This window comes from Oncorhynchus nerka, linkage group LG1, assembly GCF_034236695.1.
Source record: "Oncorhynchus nerka isolate Pitt River linkage group LG1, Oner_Uvic_2.0, whole genome shotgun sequence".
Lineage (NCBI taxonomy): Eukaryota > Metazoa > Chordata > Actinopteri > Salmoniformes > Salmonidae > Oncorhynchus > Oncorhynchus nerka.
In genome coordinates this window covers 27,894,818-27,914,268 of record NC_088396.1, presented here as the reverse complement: position 1 = coordinate 27,914,268, position 19,451 = coordinate 27,894,818, and the positions used below count along the sequence as shown (strand labels likewise).

At 41.3% G+C, this 19,451-nt stretch overlaps 1 protein-coding gene across 3 annotated transcripts in view; it reads right to left on the bottom strand.

Annotated features, from left to right (window-relative positions):
• LOC115128576 (mannosyl-oligosaccharide 1,2-alpha-mannosidase IB-like) overlaps positions 1-19,206 on the bottom strand; it is a 138,341-nt gene extending 119,135 nt beyond the window's left edge. Inside the window, exons 1-3 of one of the 3 annotated variants that reach the window (XM_029658522.2) lie at positions 18,642-19,206; positions 18,265-18,321; positions 17,184-17,653 (exon numbers count right to left, since the gene is read on the bottom strand). In XM_029658522.2, coding sequence (XP_029514382.1) covers positions 17,184-17,497 — 314 coding nt within the window. In that variant the 5' untranslated portion in view covers positions 17,498-17,653; positions 18,265-18,321; positions 18,642-19,206. Of the gene's footprint in view, positions 1-17,183; positions 17,654-18,264 lie in introns of all 3 variants that reach the window. The other 2 variants (XM_029658532.2, XM_029658542.2) reach the window with 2 other exon arrangements.
• Positions 19,207-19,451: the final 245 nt, after the last annotated feature.

Below are 19,451 nucleotides of genomic sequence, written 5' to 3'. Positions count from 1 at the left end.
CAGTTTGGAACTCAGTAGTGAGTGTTGCAACCGAGGACAGATGATTTTTACACACTACGTGCTTCAGCACTTGGCAGTTCCGTTCTGTGAGCTTGTGTGGCCTACCACTTCTCAGCTGAGCCATTGTTGCTCCTAGACGTTTCCAATTACAATAACACTTACAGTTGACCGGGGATGGTCTAGGAGGGCAGAAATCTGACGAACTGACTTGTTGGAAAGGTAGCATCCTATGACTGTGAAATGTTCAAAGTCACTGAGCTCTTCAGTAAGGCCATTCTACTGCCAATGTTTGTCTATGAGATTGCATGGCTGTGTGCTCAAATTGTATACACCGGTCAGCAACGGATGTGGCTGAAATAGCCGAATCCACTACTTTGAAGGGGTGTCCACATACAGTATATATACACACACAAAATAATCTCAGTTTGAATTAATTTACTAAATTGACAGGAGTCATAGTGGAGTGTAGACTACAGCTCCTTTCGGTTGGATGGCAGTTATGCCACAAGCGTTGAAGCTAAAGTGCTGCACAGCCAGCCATGGCATCACCCCCCCCCGTACGTCCGTTGTTTTTGAGAAAGCATTGTGTTCCAGACAGACATGCAAACACAAACAAGTGTTTCTCTCAAGGACGCACATTGCCACCATTAGCGAACTGGAGCTGCTATAGGCTGACAAACAGAGACAAAGTGAGAGATACTCCAACAGGCGCTGATGACTAGTTTACACACACACACTCAGCGCTACTAAGGGAGAGGCTGGCACCGTGGCAGGATGACACTGTCGTCCCGTAAGTAATGAGCAGGATACTGGAGTCTCCTCCATTTGTCCCTCCCCACCCCTAGGGAGGTCTGGGCTAATCAGCGCTGTGTGACGGTGCACTGAGTCCAAAACGATCCAAGCTTCATTTACTGTTTCAGCCACAGGCCCTGTGGTTCACTCACAGTGGAGTCGGACTGCTGCAGTATGGCGTGTGTGTGTGTTGAACTAAATTGATCGGCTTTTCATCCATGTGCTCTGTATTCATGGCTTCTTGCATGGCTTCTTGCGGTTCAGACATGTTTTCCTCCAGGGCAAACATGTGGTTTTCAGGCATGGTCTTCATGGCCATGTATTATAGTCTAGTCATATACATATTTCAGTTGTTTACTTCTATGGCTGTCTTTCTTCTATAGCCAAGAACACCTCTCAGCCATGTAAGGTGATGTTCTCTAGGGCTTTGTTTGCATTGCTCCCTCTCAGCAGTGTCTGTCTCTACCCTCCTCCTCGCCAGGCAGGTGTGCAGTGTGGCCCCAGTGGTGGAGCTCCGACTTCATTAGCCAGAGCCGCAGGTGAGCTCTGTGATGACATTGACAAACTGTTGCTGGCAACAGCACAGTCACAAGCTACAACACAGTAACATTTAGGACCAGGATGTATTACACACACTGTTTACAGCTTGAATACAATCTTGTAATGGTCAGAGACACACACAAAACCCTCTACAGGAAGTCCATAAGAATCCCACATCAAGGGCCATTAAGTTGCCTAAACATTTCATGGTGGCAGAAACTAGTAGAGAGAGACCTGAGTGCCTAAGAACAGAGGCCCTGCCAGAGACTCTGGGTCATAAGTGAAACACACAGAATATATTATTCATGGACAGCCAGCAACGCTGACCCCGGTACAGTGTATTCAGAAAGCGAAATCCCTGTGACGTGACACAGTCTTTCACCATGGATGCAACCAACTGAACGTGAGCCCCCCTCATGTAGCAACACGTAGCGCTGCCAGCTTTCCAACAGTCTAAGAGGGTGCAGCTGTGCACTACATGATGGGGGAAAACAAGAGCAGATAAGAGACTAAACAAGAGGGGAAATGAGACATAGGGAGCTGATCTGATAAAAACACAACAGCATGTTAATAGAAATTATGAAGAAACAAAAGCCTTCCCAGTGCTCTGCATGGTGTTAGTGGTTACACCGATTTCACATGATGAAAAACCCTTGAGAGAAGAAGCAGCAGCACAGGCCTATTAGTAGTAGGCCTCACCATGTATGACGAGACAGCAGTGCCCATGGTTTAGCTACATACTGAGAGCCAGCGGATGAGAAGCCCAGTTCAGAAGTTCAGATACACACTAGCCTCCTACTCAGTGTGATTGGCTGACTATCAACTGATGTTTCACCAGATCTGCAATCCAATATGTTTTGCTTTATGAGAGTTGTGTGTGTATGTGCGCACATGTGTATTAGTGTGTCTACAGTGCCTTCAGAAAGTATTCAGACCCCTCAACTTTTTCCACATTTTGTTATGTTAGCCTTATCCAAAATAAAAAAAAATTCCCCTCATCAGTCTACACACAATACCCCATAATGGCAATGCAAAAATAGGTTTTAGAAATGTTTGCTGATTTATATAAAATAAACTCCAAGCGAACTCATGTGCCTTGTACTGAGAAGTGGCTTCCGTCTGGCCACTCTACCATAAAGGCCTGATTGGTGGAGTGCTGCAGAGATGGTTGTCCTTCAGGAAGGTTCTCCCATCTTCACAGAGGAACTCTGGAGCTCTGTCAGAGTGACCATCAGGTTCTTGGTCAACTCCATGACTAAGGCCCTTCTCCCCCGATTGCTTAGTTTGGCTGGGTGGCCAGCTCTAGGAAGAGTCTTGGTGGTTCCAAACTTCTATTTAAGAATGGAGCCCACTGTGTTCTTGGGGACCTTCAATGTTGCAGAATTTTTTTGGTACCCTTTTCCAGATCTGTGCCTCAACACAATCCTGTCTTGGAGCTCTACAGACAATTCCTTCGACCTCATGGCTGGGTTTTTGCTCTGACATGCACTGGCAACTGTAGGACCTTACATAGACAGGTGGACTCCCATCAACTTGTAGAAACATGTCAAGGACGATCAATGGAAACAGGATGCACCTGAGCTCAATTGTCATAGCAAAAGGGCTGAATACTTGTTTTATTTATTTAATACATTTGCAATAATTTCTAAAAACCTATTTCCGCTTTGTCATTGAGGTATTGTGTGTAGATTGCTGAGGAGTTTTTTAAATAATCAATTTTAGAATAAAGCTGTAACGTAACAAAATGTGGAAAAGGTCAAGGGGTCTGAATACTTTCCGAAAGCACTGTATGTGGGTGTATTATTTTTATTAATGGTTCAGTGTAACGGTCCACTCAAAATACAAACACAAAAATCTACAGATGTATCAGGTCATATACTGTGTGTCTGACATAGAGAATGAAGCGTAGAACAGAGGTATGATTCCTGAGATCACACTAATTATGATAAATTAGCAGACAGGAGTGTCAGCCCTAACTATGATCCAGAGGTGCTATGCTACATTTAGATGAATTGGAGGGCAAGGCCACAGCTGCTGTATATGTGCCAACTAGTGTTGGGGAAAAAGACGATACGGTTACATATCGGGATATAATTTTTTATTGTTTTGACAATATCGCAATATTATTTATGTGCTAGTTGGCTTTACCTGCACCAAAACTCCAGTATTTTTCCTTCATAGCTTGTTGTCCATCTTCTTTTGAAATCAAAATGTGTTTTCATGGCTCACTTGTCCTTCTGCAGCAGACATATGGTGAACAATATGTTTGGAACATCGATTCGCAACAAAATCACAGTATCGAATCGCAATACATATAGAATCATGGGAATCACCATTTTTTTTTTTACACCTTTATTTAACCAGGTAGGTTAGTTGAGAACAAGTTCTCATTTGCAACTGCGACCTGGCCAAGATAAAGCATAGCAGTGTGAACCGACAACACTGAGTTACACATAGAGTAAACAATTAACAAGTCAATAACACAGTAGAAAAAAAGAGAGTCTATATACATTGTGTGCAAAAGGCATGAGGTAGGTGAATGATTACAATTTTGCAGATTAACACTGGAATGATAAATGATCAGATGGTCATGTACAGGTAGAGATATTGGTGTGCAAAAGAGCAGAAAAGTAAATAAATATAAACAGTATGGGGAAGAGGTAGGTAAAATTGGGTGGGCTATTTACCGATAGACTATGTACAGCTGCAGCGATCGGTTAGCTGCTCAGATAGTTGATGTTTAAAGTTGGTGAGGGAGATAAGTCTCCAACTTCAACGATTTTTGCAATTCGTTCCAGTCACAGGCAGCAGAGAACTGGAACGAAAGGCGGCCAAATGAGGTGTTGGCTTTAGGGATGAACAGTGAGATACACCTGCTAGAGCGCGTGCTACGGGTGGGTGTTGCCATCGTGACCAGTGAACTGAGATAAGGCGGAGCTTTACCTAACATGGACTTGTAGATGACCTGGAGCCAGTGGGTCTGGCGACGAATATGTAGCGAGGGCCAGCCGACTAGAGCATACAGGTCACAGTGGTGGGTGGTATAAGGTACTTTAGTAACAAAACGGATGGCACTGTGATAAACTGCATCCAGTTTGCTGAGTAGAGTATCGGAAGGTATTTTGTAGATGACGTCGCCGAAGTCGAGGATCGGTAGGATAGTCAGTTTTACTAGGGTAAGTTTGGCGCAGTGAGTGAAGGAGGCTTTGTTGCGGAATAGAAAGCAGACTCTAGATTTGATTTTAGATTGGATATGTTTGATATGAGTCTGGAAGGAGAGTTTACAGTCTAGCCAGACACCTAGGTACTTATAGATGTCCACATATTCTAGGTCGGAACCATCCAGGGTGGTGGATGCTAGTCGGGCGTGCGGGTGCAGGCAGCGAACGGTTGAAGAGCATGCATTTGGTTTTACTAGCGTTTAAGAGCAGTTGGAGGCACGGAAGGAGTGTTGTATGGCATTGAAGCTCGTTTGGAGGTTAGATAGCACAGTGTCCAAGAACGGGCCGGAAGTATACAGAATGGTGTCGTCTGCATAGAGGTGGATCAAGGAATCGCCCGCAGCAAGAGCAACATCATTGATATATACAGAGAAAAGAGTCGGCCTGAGAATTGAACCCTGTGGCACCCCCATAGAGATTGCCAGAAGACCGGACAGCATGCCCTCCGATTTGACACACTGAACTCTGTCTGCAAAGTAGTTGGTGAACCAGGCAAGGCAGTCATCAGAAAAACCGAGGCTACCGAGTCTGCCGATAAGAATATGGTGATTGACAAAGTCGAAAGCCTTGGCAAGGTTGATGAAGACGGCTGCACAGTAGTCTTTTATCGATGGCAGTTATGATATCGTTTAGTACCTTGAGCGTGGCTGAGGTGCACCCGTGACCGGCTCGGAAACCAGATTGCACAGCGGAGAAGGTAAGGTGGGATTTGAGATGGTCAGTGACCTGTTTGTTGACTTGGCTTTCGAAGACCTTAGATAGGCAGGGCAGGATGGATATACCTATCGTATCGGCACCTAAGTATCGTGATAATATCGTATCATGAGGTTCCTGGCAATTCCCAGCCCTAGTGCCAACACACTAACAGTGAATGGCAAGGCAATAAGAGATGAAGGGGTTACCATGGCAATAAACCTGATTATTGGCGATGCATTGCTGGGCGGTTTATGTAATTACGTTTACCTGTGGCTTAGTGCAACCACAGCTCTGGCATTGAGTTCTCTCTGGCAGAGACTGATGCTGCTGCACCTACTACGGAAGAGGAGCACACTGACTCTGTGAGTAGGCTATTTTTCAATTTATGAATTGATCCCAACCCTGGTAAGTGTGGCTCAAGTATGATGACACTGGTTGGGCAAAATGTTTCTTCGAGAGACCAAGCACAATCACTTACTGACATGGAAGACAAAGATGTTCCTTGTTCAAAAAAACAATTAAGTGTCCTCTTGTGCAATGGTTTGACCTACATTTTATGGACAATAACAAATGATACCTACGAATATATGGGACCCGATTCAGGAAACTAGGTGTATGTTGCAAGTCACGACTTCACCGGAGAGCCGTTAGGTCTTTAATTTATTTTATTTTATCAAAATGATTTTTTGGGCAGAAATGCAATCTCGAACATGTGAACTTTCATGTGCCTTAAAAACAAACTTGTATGAGATCTGTAAATACGAATACAATTGTTAAATTACGAGCCTTGTGGGTTAAGCCACAGAAAGAGAGAGCAACCTTCCCACTAGCCATGTTCGGATTGGTCTGCCATAGAAGCTCATCAGTCTGTGTTGGTAATCCTGTCGAACGCGGCTTTTTTTAAATGTACTGTGTAGTGGAGCTGCATAAGTGTTGCTCTCCACATTCTGGAGGATCAAGTTTTGAAATCAGTGTAATTAGAGTATGATAGCTAAAGAGACGGAGAAAACACCGGTCTCTGGATTACATCTTCAAACTAAGGGCAATCGTGGCATGGCATTCCTGACAGGGAGACGCTTCCATGCACGATGATGTATACAGGTAAGATAGCTAGCTATATTTTCAGATATTACACGTTATCGGATTTTGACAGTGGTTCCATTTCTAGCTAAAGGGTACTGTTAGCTAGCTAGCTAATGTTAGCTGTCTGGCTCCCTAGCTGACGTTATTTGTTTCTCAGAGCCGTTTGCTGTTCTAGTTAGAGCCTAATGTTAGCTAGCTAACATTGAACATGCCCAGCACTGTGGCATTGTTGACACTGTTCATTGTTGTTTAACTAGCTTATGTTGGCTGGCTCGCTCGCTAACGTTACGTGACGTGTGTACAACACCCGTTGAATATGGCCGGTGTCAGTAAACTTCTGGAAAAAAGTGTAATGGCATTGTTGCCAGCAGAGCTGGTTAGGCTGTTTTCATGTTATCCATAGGTAAACAAATCATGGGACAGAGGGTCAAGTGTGCACTCTGAATGCTCCGAGAGCAAAAGAAGATGGGTGGTGCTAAATCTTAAGAGGGTGTGAACGATGCTGAATGGGTGTACAGTCGTGGCCAAAAGTTGAGAATGATACAAATATTAAATTTTCACAAAGTCTGCTGCCTCAGTTTGTATGATGGCAATTTGCATATACTCCAGAATGTTATGAAGAGTGATCAGATGAATTGCAATTAATTGCCAAGTCCCTCTTTGCCATGCAAATGAACTAAATCCCCCAAAAATATTTCCACTGCATTTCAGCCCTGCCACAAAAGGACCAGCTGATATCATGTCAGTGATTCTCTCGTTAACACAGGTGTGAGTGTTGATGAGGACAAGGCTGGAGATAATTCTGTCATGCTGATTGAGTTCGAATTACAGACTGGAAGCTTCAAAAGGAGGGGGGTGCTTGGAATCATTGTTCTTCCTCTGTCAACCATGGTTACCTGCAAGGAAACACGTGCCGTCATCATTGCTTTGCACAAAAAGGGCTTCACAGGCATGGATATTGATGCCAGTAAGATTGCACCTAAATCAACCATTTATCGGATCATCAAGAACTTCAAGGAGAGCGGTTCAATTGTTGTGAAGAAGGCTTCAGGGCACCCAAGAAAGTCCAGCAAGCGCCAGGACCGTCTCCTAAAGTTGATTCAGCTGCGGGATCGGGGCACCACCAGTACAGAGCTTGCTCAGGAATGGCAGCAGGCAGGTGTGAGTGCATCTGCACGCACAGTGAAGCAAAGACTTTTAGAGGATGGCCTGGTATCAAGAAGGGCAGCAAAGAAGCCACTTCTCTACAGGAAAAACATCAGGGACAGACTGATATTCTGCAAAAGACACAGGGATTGGACTGCTGAGGACTGGGGTAAAGTCATTTTCTCTGATGAATACCCTTTCCGATTATTTGGGGCATCCAGAAAAACCTTGTCCGGAGAAGACAAGGTGAGCGCTACCATCAGTCCTGTATCATGCAAACAGTAAAGCATCCTGAGACCATTCATGTGTGGGGTTGCATCTCAACCAAGGGAGTGGGCTCACTCACAATTTTGCCTAAGAACACAGCCATGAATAAAGAATGGTACCAGCACATCCTCCGAGAACTTCTCCCAACCATCAAGGAACAGTTTGGTGACGAACAATGCCTTTTCCATCATGATGGAGCACCTGGCCATAAGGCAAACGTGATAACTAAGTGGCTCAGAGAACAAAACATACATATTTTGGGTCCATAGCCAGGAAACTCCCCAGACTTTAATCCCATTGAGAACTTTTGGTCAATCCTCAAGAGACGGGTGGACAAACAAAAACCCGCAAATTCTGACAAACTCCAAGCATTGATCATGCAAGAATGGGCTGCCATCAGACAGGATGTGGCCCAGAACTTAATTGACAGCATGCCAGGGCGGACTGCAGAGGTGTTGAAAAAGAAGGGTCAACACTGCAAATATTGACTGTTTACATCAACTTCATGTAATTGTCAATAAAAGCCTTTGACACTTTACTTATGAAATGCTTGTAATTATACTTATACTTCCATAGTAGCATCTGACAAAAATATCTAAAGCAGCAAACTTTGTAGAAATTCATATTTGTGTCGTTCTCAAAACTTTTGGCCATGAGTGTAGACAAGAAGAGCTCTTCACTAGATAGAAAAACATTCAAAGACAAAAGTGAGTTTACAAGCTGATCAACATTCAAAGCAGAATTACTTTCCAATTGTTCCTCAAATACAGTGCATGATATACCCTTTTGTAGCTCCGAGTCTCTACTTTAATCTAATGTAAACAGCACCATTTCAAAAGACCAAATCCAGGTGGTGAGTCACTCCCAAAATCCATTTGCTGAATGCTGGCTGAACCCTCCAGATAACTAGATGTGTTGATAGGATTCAAAACAAACGGACTGAAAACAGGTGGTACCGAGAAAATTACATCTAAACAACACAATATCTGGCAGCAAGACTTACTTTGATTTCTCAACTCATCCTCAACCATTATAACATTACGATTATAACATTTCAACTCAACCATGAGAATAAATACATAAAACACAGCACACTGTATATATAGAAAAGCTATTTATACTGTTTAGGAGTATACAATAATAGGAGTAAAAAGCATGTAACTGATTCAAATACTGACTCCTTTACAATACGGTCAATGCATTCTATCACCTCCCACATTCCATTCCTCTTCATATGATTGTGTTATTAAATACTTCAGAGTTCAAGTAACAGACACATCAAGAAATTACACAAATTAACTTTTAACAGGGCACAGCTGTTAACTTCTTATGGCTGGGGGCAGTATTGAGTAGCTTGGATGAATAAGGTGCCCAGAGTAAACTGCCTGCTACTCAGGCCCAGAAGCTAAGATATGCATATGATATATTTGGATAGAAAACACTGACGTTTCTAAAACTGTTTGAATGATGTCTGTGAGTATAACAGAACTCATAAGTCAGGCAAAACCTGAGAAGAAAATCCAACCAGGAAGTGGGAAATCTGAGGTTTGTAGTTTTTGAACTCTTTGCCTATCCAAGATTCAGTGGAAATTTGGTCCGATTGCACTTCCTAAGGCTTCCACTAGATGTCAATAGTCTTTAGAACCTTGTTTCAGGCTTTTACTGTAAAGGAGGAGAGAATAAGAGCTGATTGAGGTAAGGGGTCTGCCAGAAAGCCATGAGCTCATTCAGGTCCCGTGAGAGGTAGCTGCGTTCCATTGCATTTCTAAAGACAAAGGAATTCTCCGGTTGAAACATTATTGAAGATTTATGTTAAAAACATCCTAAAGATTGATTCTATGCATTGTTTGACATGTTTCTACGAACTGTAATGGATTTTTTTGACTTTTCGTCTGGCCTAGGCGTCATTTATTTGGATATGTGAACTGAAGGCGCGAACAATAAGGAGACATTTGGACATAAATGTTGGACTTTATCGAAGAAAACAAACATTTATTGTGGAACTGGGATTCCTGGGAGTGCATTCTGATGAAGATCATCAAAGGTAAGTGAATATTTATAATGCTATTTTTGACTTCTGTTGACTCCACAACATGGCGGGTGGCTTGTTTTTGTGTCTGAGCGCCGTACTCAGATTATTGCATGGTGTGCTTTTTCCGTTAAAGTTTTTTTTAAATCTGACAGAGCAGTTGCATTAATGAGAAGTTTATCTAAATTTCCATGTGTAACACTTGTATCTTTTATCAATGTGTATTATGAGTATTTCTGTAAATTGATGTGGCTCTCTGCAAAATCACCGGATGTTTTGGAGGCAAAACATTACTGAACATAACGCGCCAATGTAAACTAAGATTTTTGGATATAAATATGAACTTTACCAAACAAAACATACATGTATTGTGTAACATAAAGTCCTATGAGTGTCATCTGATGAAAATCATCAAAGGTTAGTGATTCATTTTCTCTCTATTTCTGCTTTTTGTGACTCCTCTCTTTGGCTGGAAAAATGGCTGTGTTTTTCTGTGACTAGGTACTAACCTAACATAAGACGGTGTGCTTTCGTCGTAAAGCCTTTTTGAAATCGGACACTGTGGTGGGATTAACAACAAGTTTATCTTTAAAAGGGTGTAAAATACTTGTATGTTTGAGGAATTTTAATTATGAGATTTCTGTTGTTTGAATTTGTCGCCCTGCACTTTCACTGGCTGTTGTCACATCGATCCCATTAACGGGATCTCAGCCGTAAGAAGTTAATTGAAATGCATTCCAGGTGACTACCTCATGAAGCTGGTTGAGAGAATGCCAAAAGTGTGCAAAGCTGTCATCAAGGCAAAGGGTGGCTACTTTGAAGAATCAAAAACTAAGATATATTTCAAGAACTTTGAAAGTTTCTTCAAGCGCAGTCGTAAAAACCATCAAGCGCTATGATTAAATTGGCTCTGAGGACCGCCGCAGGAAAGGAAGACCCAGAGTTACCTCTGCTGCAGAGGATAAGTTCATTAGAGTTACCAGTCTCAGAAATTGCAGCCCAAATAAATGCTTCACAGAGTTCAAGTAACAGACACATCTCAACATGAACTGTTCAGAGGAAACCGCGTGAATCAGGCTTTCATGGTCGAATTGCTGCAAAGAAACCACTACTAAGGAACACCAATAAGAAGAAGAGGCTTACTTGGGCCAAGAAACACGAGCAATGGACATTAGACCGGTGGAAATCTGTCATTTGGTCTGATGAGTAAAAATTATCTTTGTGAGACGCAGAGTACGTGAACGGATAATCTCTGCATGTGTCGTTCCCACCGTGAAGCATGGAGATGGTGCTGATGACACTGTCTGTGATTTATTTTGAATTCAACGCAACCTTAACCAGCATGGCTACCACAGCATTCTGCAAAGATACGCCATCCCATCTGGTTTGCGCTTAATAGGACTATCATTTGTTTTTCAAAAGGACAATAACCCAACACACCTCCAGGCTGTGTAAGGGCTATTTGACCAAGAAGAAGAACAATGGAGTGCTGCATCAGATGACCTGAACTCCACAATCACTCGACCACAACCCAATTGAGATGGTTTGGGATGAGTTAGACCGCAGAGTGAAGGAAAAGCAGCCAACAAGTGCTCAACATATATGGAAACTCCTTCAAGACTGTTGTAAAAGCATTCCAGATGAAGCTGGTTGAGAGAATGCCAAGAGTGTGCAAAGCTGTCATCAAGGCAAAGGGTGGCTACTTTGAAGAATCTAAAATGTAAAATATATTTTGATTTGTTTAACACTTTCTTGGTTACTACATGACTCCATGTGTTACGTCATGACTGCCCTGAGGGGATCCAGATGGGTCGGAACACCTTTGCAGTGGATAACTTCAGCCAGACCCCCATAGAGTGAGTGGAGGAGGGAGCTGGTGGGGGGCTTGGCACCTCACGCCCTGTTGTAAATTAAAGAAGAGGATATCCAGGGTCTACCTCTCCAAATCCACACAGGAATGTTCCTTTGCTTCCAGAGACTTTCCCCACTGAAACTTTAACACGTTCAAAAGTGAATACTGGGAAAATATTCCTTACATAGAATGTGGTGGACGGTCAGAGGCTAGCTATAGAAAACTAATGTCATATTGGTTGTTATTTTGTGATGTCATTAAAATGTTTAAAGGAAATGCAGTAAGTTGAAAAGTAGACACACTATATATGTACGAAGGCTCCATCCTCCACGTTGTCTTTGAAAAATGTAAGTATTTTTGTTAAGAGGGGGATGTGATTTTAGGAGCCATCAGAGATCATTTGTTTTCTAGAAACTTTGCACAGTAAGTAGCCACGCGCGAGTGAGGTCAGAGAATGTGTCAGCCTGGAGGAACCATCACTTTCGACTAGAGTGTATAAAAGGATTGGTATAGAAATTAACATTTGGCCAGAGGTGTGTAGCCGCAGCTCACATCCAAAGTGGTTCGAACTCTGAATATCAACACAAGGTAGAGGCTAGAAGCTCACCTTCAGGACAATCACTGGTACAGCTGATTAGCTGTCTTAAGTAAAGTATTTAGAAAAGCGAATTCTTGTGGAACCATTCTACGACTCTTCAAACCAACGTATTCTACTTCTCTCATCACCACTGAGAACCATCTACACATACTTATTTTCCACCATAATTTGCAAATAAATTCATTAAAAATCCTACAATGTCATTTTCTGGATTTTTTTTCTCATTTTGTCTGTCATAGTTGAAGTGTACCTATGATGAAATTTACAGGCCTCTCATCTTTAAGTGGGAGAACTTGCACAATTGGTGGCTGACTAAATACTTTTTTGCCCCACTGTATGTGTACAGAGGCCCATTATCAGCAACCATCACTCCTGTGTTCCAATGACACGTTGTGTTAGCTAATCCAAGTTTATCATTTTAAAAGGCTAATTGATCATTAGATAACCCTTTTGCAATTATGTTAGCACAGCTGAAAACTGTTGTTCTGATTAAAGAAGCAATAAAACTGGCCTTCTTTAGACTAGTTCAGTATCTGGAGCATCAGCATTTGTGGGTTCGATTACAGGCTCAAAATGGCCAAAGATTTTTCTTCTGAAACTCGTCAGTCTATTCTTGTTATGAAAAATGAAGGCTATTCCTTCAGAAATTGCCAAGACACTGAAGATCTCGTACAATGCTGTGTACTACTCCCTTCACAGAATAGCGCAAACTGTCTCTAACCAGAATAGAAAGAGGAGTGGTAGGCCCTGGTGCACAACTGAGCAAGAGGACAAGTACATTAGAGTGTCTAGTTTGAGAAACAGACGCCTCACAATTCCTCAATTGGCAGCTTCATTAAATAGTACCTGCAAAACACCAGTCTCAATGTCAACAGTGAAGAGGTGACTCCGGGAAATAAAAATAGCAGATCTTTTTTTAAATTGTGGTTATCAAAACAGTTTTTATCACACGATTGCATTCATAATTGTTATTTGTTGTGCAATGACTGGGCTTATAAAAGCACATTTCACTCCAGTAACAGATGTGATTTTTAGGCGCTGCTCTTGTGCTGTCTAACATGTGATAGGTAATTCCGCTCCTCAAACAAGGCTCTGTATGCTGTGTGCGTGGGATAAATAAAATACATGAAGACTAACAAAAATACACAAGCACCAATTTAATTCCACTAAAGGCAAATTAACCTATAGCCTGGTAAGCATGGCCGGTCAAATGTATTGTTGTGTTTCAACCTGCATTTAAAATGGATTAAATTGAGATTTTGTGTCACTGGCCTGCACAGTTGAATGGCTGTGATAGAAGAAAACTGAGGATGGATCAATAACATTGTAGTTACTCCAAAATACTAAACTAAATGACAGAGTGAAAAGAAGGAAGCCTGTAGAGAATACAAATATTCCAAAACATGCATTATGTTTGGGGCAAATCCACACAACACAACAGAGTACCACTCTTCATATTTTCAAGTGAAGGGTATGCTTGTAATCGTTATGGACTGGGGAGTTTTTCAGGATACATATAAAACAGAATAGAGCTAAGCACAGGCAAAATACTACAGGAAAACCTGGTTCAGTCTGCTTTCCAACAGACACTGGGAGACAAATTCACCTTTCATCAGGGCAATAAGCTAAAACACAAGACCAACTATACACTGGAGTTGCTTACCAAGACATTGAATGTTCCTGAGTGTCCTAGTTACAGTTTTGCTGGAAAATCTATGTCAAGACTTGAAAATGGCTGTCTAACAATGAGCAAAGGACAGCAACCAACTTGACAGAGCTTGAATATTTTTTTAAATAATATGGTACAATCCAGGTGTGCAAAGAGCTTGACTTTCCCAGAGAGACTCACAACTGTAATCGCTGCCAAAGATGATTCTAACATGTATTGACTGGGTGTGAAATATGTAAAAGAGATATTTCTGTATTTCATTTTCAATAACTTTGTAACAATTTCTAAAAACATGTTTTCACTTTGTCATTATGGGGTATTGTGTATAGATAGGTAAAAAAATAAATAATCTGCTTTCATTTGACATGAGTCTATGAACTTCACATTGGTGCTCATGGGTCCTTTTACATGGAAATGACCCTCACTAACATGCAATGATGATGTTTTTTTCAATGGCTGAGTCAGCTGCTTAAAATGCAAAGTCAAAAACATTTCCATGCGCTGTGAGTGACAAACACTCTAAACAAACAAATGATTTGTTATAGGAGGTTAAACGCAGTGGCCTTTCAAAACTCTTCATGTAGATAAACTATATCCCATCTCCTCAAACCGACACCTTCTTGCATTGCAAACTCACCCATCTACAGTCAGACTGAATTTTGTTTATTTCATAAATACAAAAGAATAAATACTGCAGTGTTGTTCACATTGACATGTCGTGTACCACTTGTGATCTTGGCCTTGTCTCTTCCCAGACATCAAACCACAATAAATAAGCTATGGCAAATTTTCTGCCAAATTAAAATGTGCCAAAGGGGAGGGTGGTGGCAACACCGAGGTCCCTGCTGAGTGAGAGGCAGAGAAAAAGCTTTAACATTTGCTACTCTACAACTAACGACTGTTTCCACAAATGTCCGCACCGGTTTGGACAAATCCGTTTTACCCACCTCTCTCACAGACCGGAAGTAAACAGGGACTCTGCTTTTTGTGATAACAATTTACAGGTAAATCAAAGCATTAAAGTAGGTTAAAAGCATTATATAAGGAGCAAGTTAGTTACTAAAATCCTAAAATGCTAGTAGTGCCCTACTTTAATTCTGTGTGAAGCCATTACACACACACATATTTAAATTCCGGACTCTTGATATTGCTCGTTCTGATATTTCTTTATTTTTATTTGTGAAAAAATTATTGACACCACCACTGCTCTTCATGCTGAGCTGGGACTACAAGGGTGTGTGTCTTCATTCAACAGTTAAATGAGTTGAGCACAGTCAGTAGAGGCCAATGTCAGTGATATACATCCTGCACACATAGCCATTAACCAAAGGCTAGGTGTGAGATTTTAAAAGTAACCCAGATGCATTAAGGCTAGAGGAAGCTCTTACTGTGTTGATTTCTGTGACCCTCCCTCACCGCTAGTTGTTTCCTACCTGGCTATATAGTCATGTGACACAGTGCTCAGGTTGCTCTTGAATAAGACCTGTGGACTAGAGGTCGACCGATTATGATTTTTCAATGCCTATACCGATTATTGGAGGACCAAAAAAGCCGATGCCAATTAGTTTTATTTATTTGTAATAATGACAACTACAACAATACTGAATGAACACTTATTTTAACTTAATATAATACATCAATAAAATCAATTTAGCCTCAAATAAATAATGAAACATGTTACATTTGGTTTAAATAATGCAAAAACAAAGTGTTGGAGAAGAAAGTAAAAGTGCAATATGTGCCATGTAAGAAAGCTAACGTTTAAGTTCCTTGCTCAGAACATAAGAACATATGAAAGCTGGTGGTTCCTTTTAACATGAATCTTCAATATTCCCAGGTAAGAAGTTTTAGGTTGTAGTTATTATAGGAATTATTGGACTATTTCCCTCTATACCATTTGTATTTAATTAACCTTTGACTATTGGATGTTCTTATAGGAACTTTAGTATTGCCAGTGTAACAGTATAGCTTCCGTCCCTCTCCTCACTCACAACGACACCAGCCACCCTCGAAGCAGCGTTACCCATACAGAGCAAGGGGAACAACCACTCCAAGTTTCAGAGCGAGTGACGTTTGAAACGCTATTAGCACGCACCCCGCTAATTAGCTAGCCATTTCACATCAGTTACAGCAGCCTCATCTCGGGAGTTGATAGGCTTGAAGTCATAAACAGCGCAATGCTTGACGCACAACAAAGAGCTGCTGGCAAAATTCACAGAAGTGCTGTTTGAATGAATGCTTACGAGCCTGCTGCTGCCTACCACGTCAGATACTTGTATGCTCAGTCAGATTATATGCAACGCAGGACACGCTAGATAAACTAGTAATGTCATCAACCATGTGTAGTTAACTAGTGATTATGATTGATTGATTCTTTTTTTATAAGATAAGTTTAATGCTAGCTAGCAACTTACCTTGGCTTACTGCATTCGTGTAACCGGCAGTCTCCTTGTGGAGTGCAACGAGAGGCAGGTGGTTATAGCGTTGGACTAGTTAAATGTAAGGTTGCAAGATTGGATCCCCCGAACTGACAAGGTGAAAATCTGTCGTTCTGCCCCTGAACGAGGCAGTCATTGAAAATAAGAATGTGTTCTTAACTGACTTGCCTAGTTAAATAAAGATTAAATAAAGGTGTACAAAAAATAAAAAATAAAAATAACATTTCTGATTTTCGGCCAAATCAGTGTCCAAAAATACCGATTTCCGATTGTTACGAAAACTTGAAATCGGCCATTCCGATTAATCGGTCGACCTCTACTGTGGACACACATTTTGCTGGAGATAAAGAAGAGACACACACACACAGAGAGAGAGAGAGAGATGGAGAGAGAGAGACAGAGGAGAGCGAAACAGATATATTATATACAGTGCCTTGCAAAAGTATTCAGACCCCTTGGCACAGTTTATTGTGTTACAAAGTGAAATTAAAATTGATTTGGCATTGTCAAAAATCTGCACAAAATATTATGTAATGTCAAAGTTTTAAAGATGAATAAAAATGTAATAACTTATATATAGTCATTACATAAATCCATTTTACTCTCACTTTGTAAGACAATGTGAAGAAATCAAAATACTTTTGCAAGGTACTGTAAATCCTACTGAGGGCCCAATAAGCTGTTGAGTTCTTCATATAGAGAAGCAAAGAAAAAAGGTTGCAAGTCTTCCATTTTTCTTCATAAATTTGGAGATGACACTTTTGCACTTTGTAGTACATTTCAATTCATACTGACATGTGTAAAGCATAGGCAACAACACTAGATAGCTGCGCATTCCTCAGCATCTCTTACCTGTGTCTGTGTTCATCATGGCCCCCCTGTCCATGTATGACCACCTGTCCACCAGGATGCTTAGCCCCCTTGGGTGCCTCGATATGCGGAATCAGCACATCTTCCAAGCCCAGGTCAAAGCGCTTATGTTTTGAGTTGTCCGGGAGGAAGAAGAAAGCCCCAAAGCATAAAGTGATGAAGGCACTGAGGATGAGGAGAAGGATAAACTTCTCTGAGAGCCTCAGAGTGGCCCTGTGGTGTGGGAAAGAGGCAGCGCCGGGTGACAGGGTGGGTATCCTGCGGCCCGACAGTGGCAGTAGAGCTGGTGTGGTCATGTTGGACTGTGGAAATGAACTCAGGGTGGACAAATGTCACGGCTGTATTATCTTATGCTGTATTATCTCATTCCGGGGGCGAGTACGTGTCCAGAAATCAAGTGTTGAGATCCCTCAGTGAAGTGACTGGTCACGATTGAATTCATGTTTTTTATTCTGAAATTGAAGGAGAGAGTTATGAGGACAGAGCAGGTATATAATTGGTACATACCATACACGCTTTGGTTCATTAGCCTGAACAATACCTGTCTTTACAGTCAGAATAATCATCACAAAATATAACAATGAGGCTTTTAAGTCAGTAACACCAAATCATTAACCTTACAAAAGACCTAGGAACCTGCACATCTGACTTTGGGAGTAACTGTATTTTGAATAAACACAATCTGTTAGTCCATAAGGATTAACTGCCCATACAGAATGTACTGTATTCATTGAACGCAATTATAAAGCACAAGGAAACGTTTCCAAGGAGAGTCGGCAGACCTTTATGTCAACCCGGTTTGAAAAGGGAAAGATACTTTCAGGTAGGCAGGCTAAAGGTTACATCAAATAGTGATACGTAGCTAGATGATGGCAAAATCACCTGCGTGAGCGCGTGATACCATCACAACATCAATGCACATCACCTCCACTTATCAGTGATAACCCTGAAATCTAATGCGATACATATTTCAATTGCAGTACCTAATATAATAGTGTAATTGTAAGCAAAGTCACACTTAAAAATATCTAATAAGCATAATTGTAGAGGAAACAAATCTTACCGTGCAAATTCTGTCATTCTGATCCATGTTCTTTGGTTGTGATCCGAACACTATGAGCTGGATAAGCAACGACAGAATCAAAACCAACTCGAAATGTTTTGTTAATGCCTAACTAACACATATTGTAAGTTCATTTAACAGGACAGTAATTATGCTTTCAAATAGTGAAACATTTTAATCAGATATTGTCGCATCCTCGACAAGGTTCTAATAGAGATACATTCTCCCTTGACCATTTCAATAGTAGCAAAATAAGTGGTAAAATGACAACTAGCTAGCTACTTATGTTCCTGTTAAATTATGTGGTTAAAAATCGGTCTTGTCTTGCTAATTTGTATGAATATTCCCAATATCCTGTATTTTATCAGCTTCCTCACCCGGGCCTGCGTCTATCGCGCAGCGTCTCCACAGAATACCAAATTCATCCACTGAATTGACAGGCTTGGCTAGCCATCTAGCTAGTTAAATTACTAATGGAGAAAAGCAATAACATGAACTTAGCTAGCCGATTAAACACATATATGTGCACCCGCAATATTGTATTGTAATATTAGCCAGCTACGTTTCTCGGATATGTTGAGGTTAGGAAAAGAGTTGGCCTGCTAAAGACTGCGCCTTTTTCTGTAAAGGCATCTGGCTAGCTAGCTACTGTTAGCAAGCTGGCTAGCTATCCTCCGGAGGCAGTCCGTTACGATATTTCGCCGCTGCTGCATCACCTCAATAATGCCTTTGAGTAAATCGGTGACAGACATGCATCCTATTCCACCGTTTCCAAATAGCCGTGTTCAGAAATGTATTCGGGTAACTCGCTATCTATGATTTCATTTTGTAGTTTTGCTTTCCCTTTGCTCATTTCATTCTTGATAGCTCTACAGCTCTCTAAATAGCTAGCCTCTGTCAAGGGATGTTGATACTGCTGCAACTCTACAACGAACCACGGCTCCTCCCACAATCTCGAACATCGACTACCCAGCCTGGTACATTTAGGGAGCGTCTATCAATTACAAAAGTATTTTTGCAACGTGTTTTATTTGTATTTATTTAAACTTTATTTAAATAGGCAAGTCAGTTTTGCAACGTGTATGTCTGTGTGATTTAGCACTGACTGTACTTTGTAGCTAGTCCTTGTATTAAAAATATATTTATTTTGCATGTGAAAGACTACAATGCACAATGGCTGAATATGG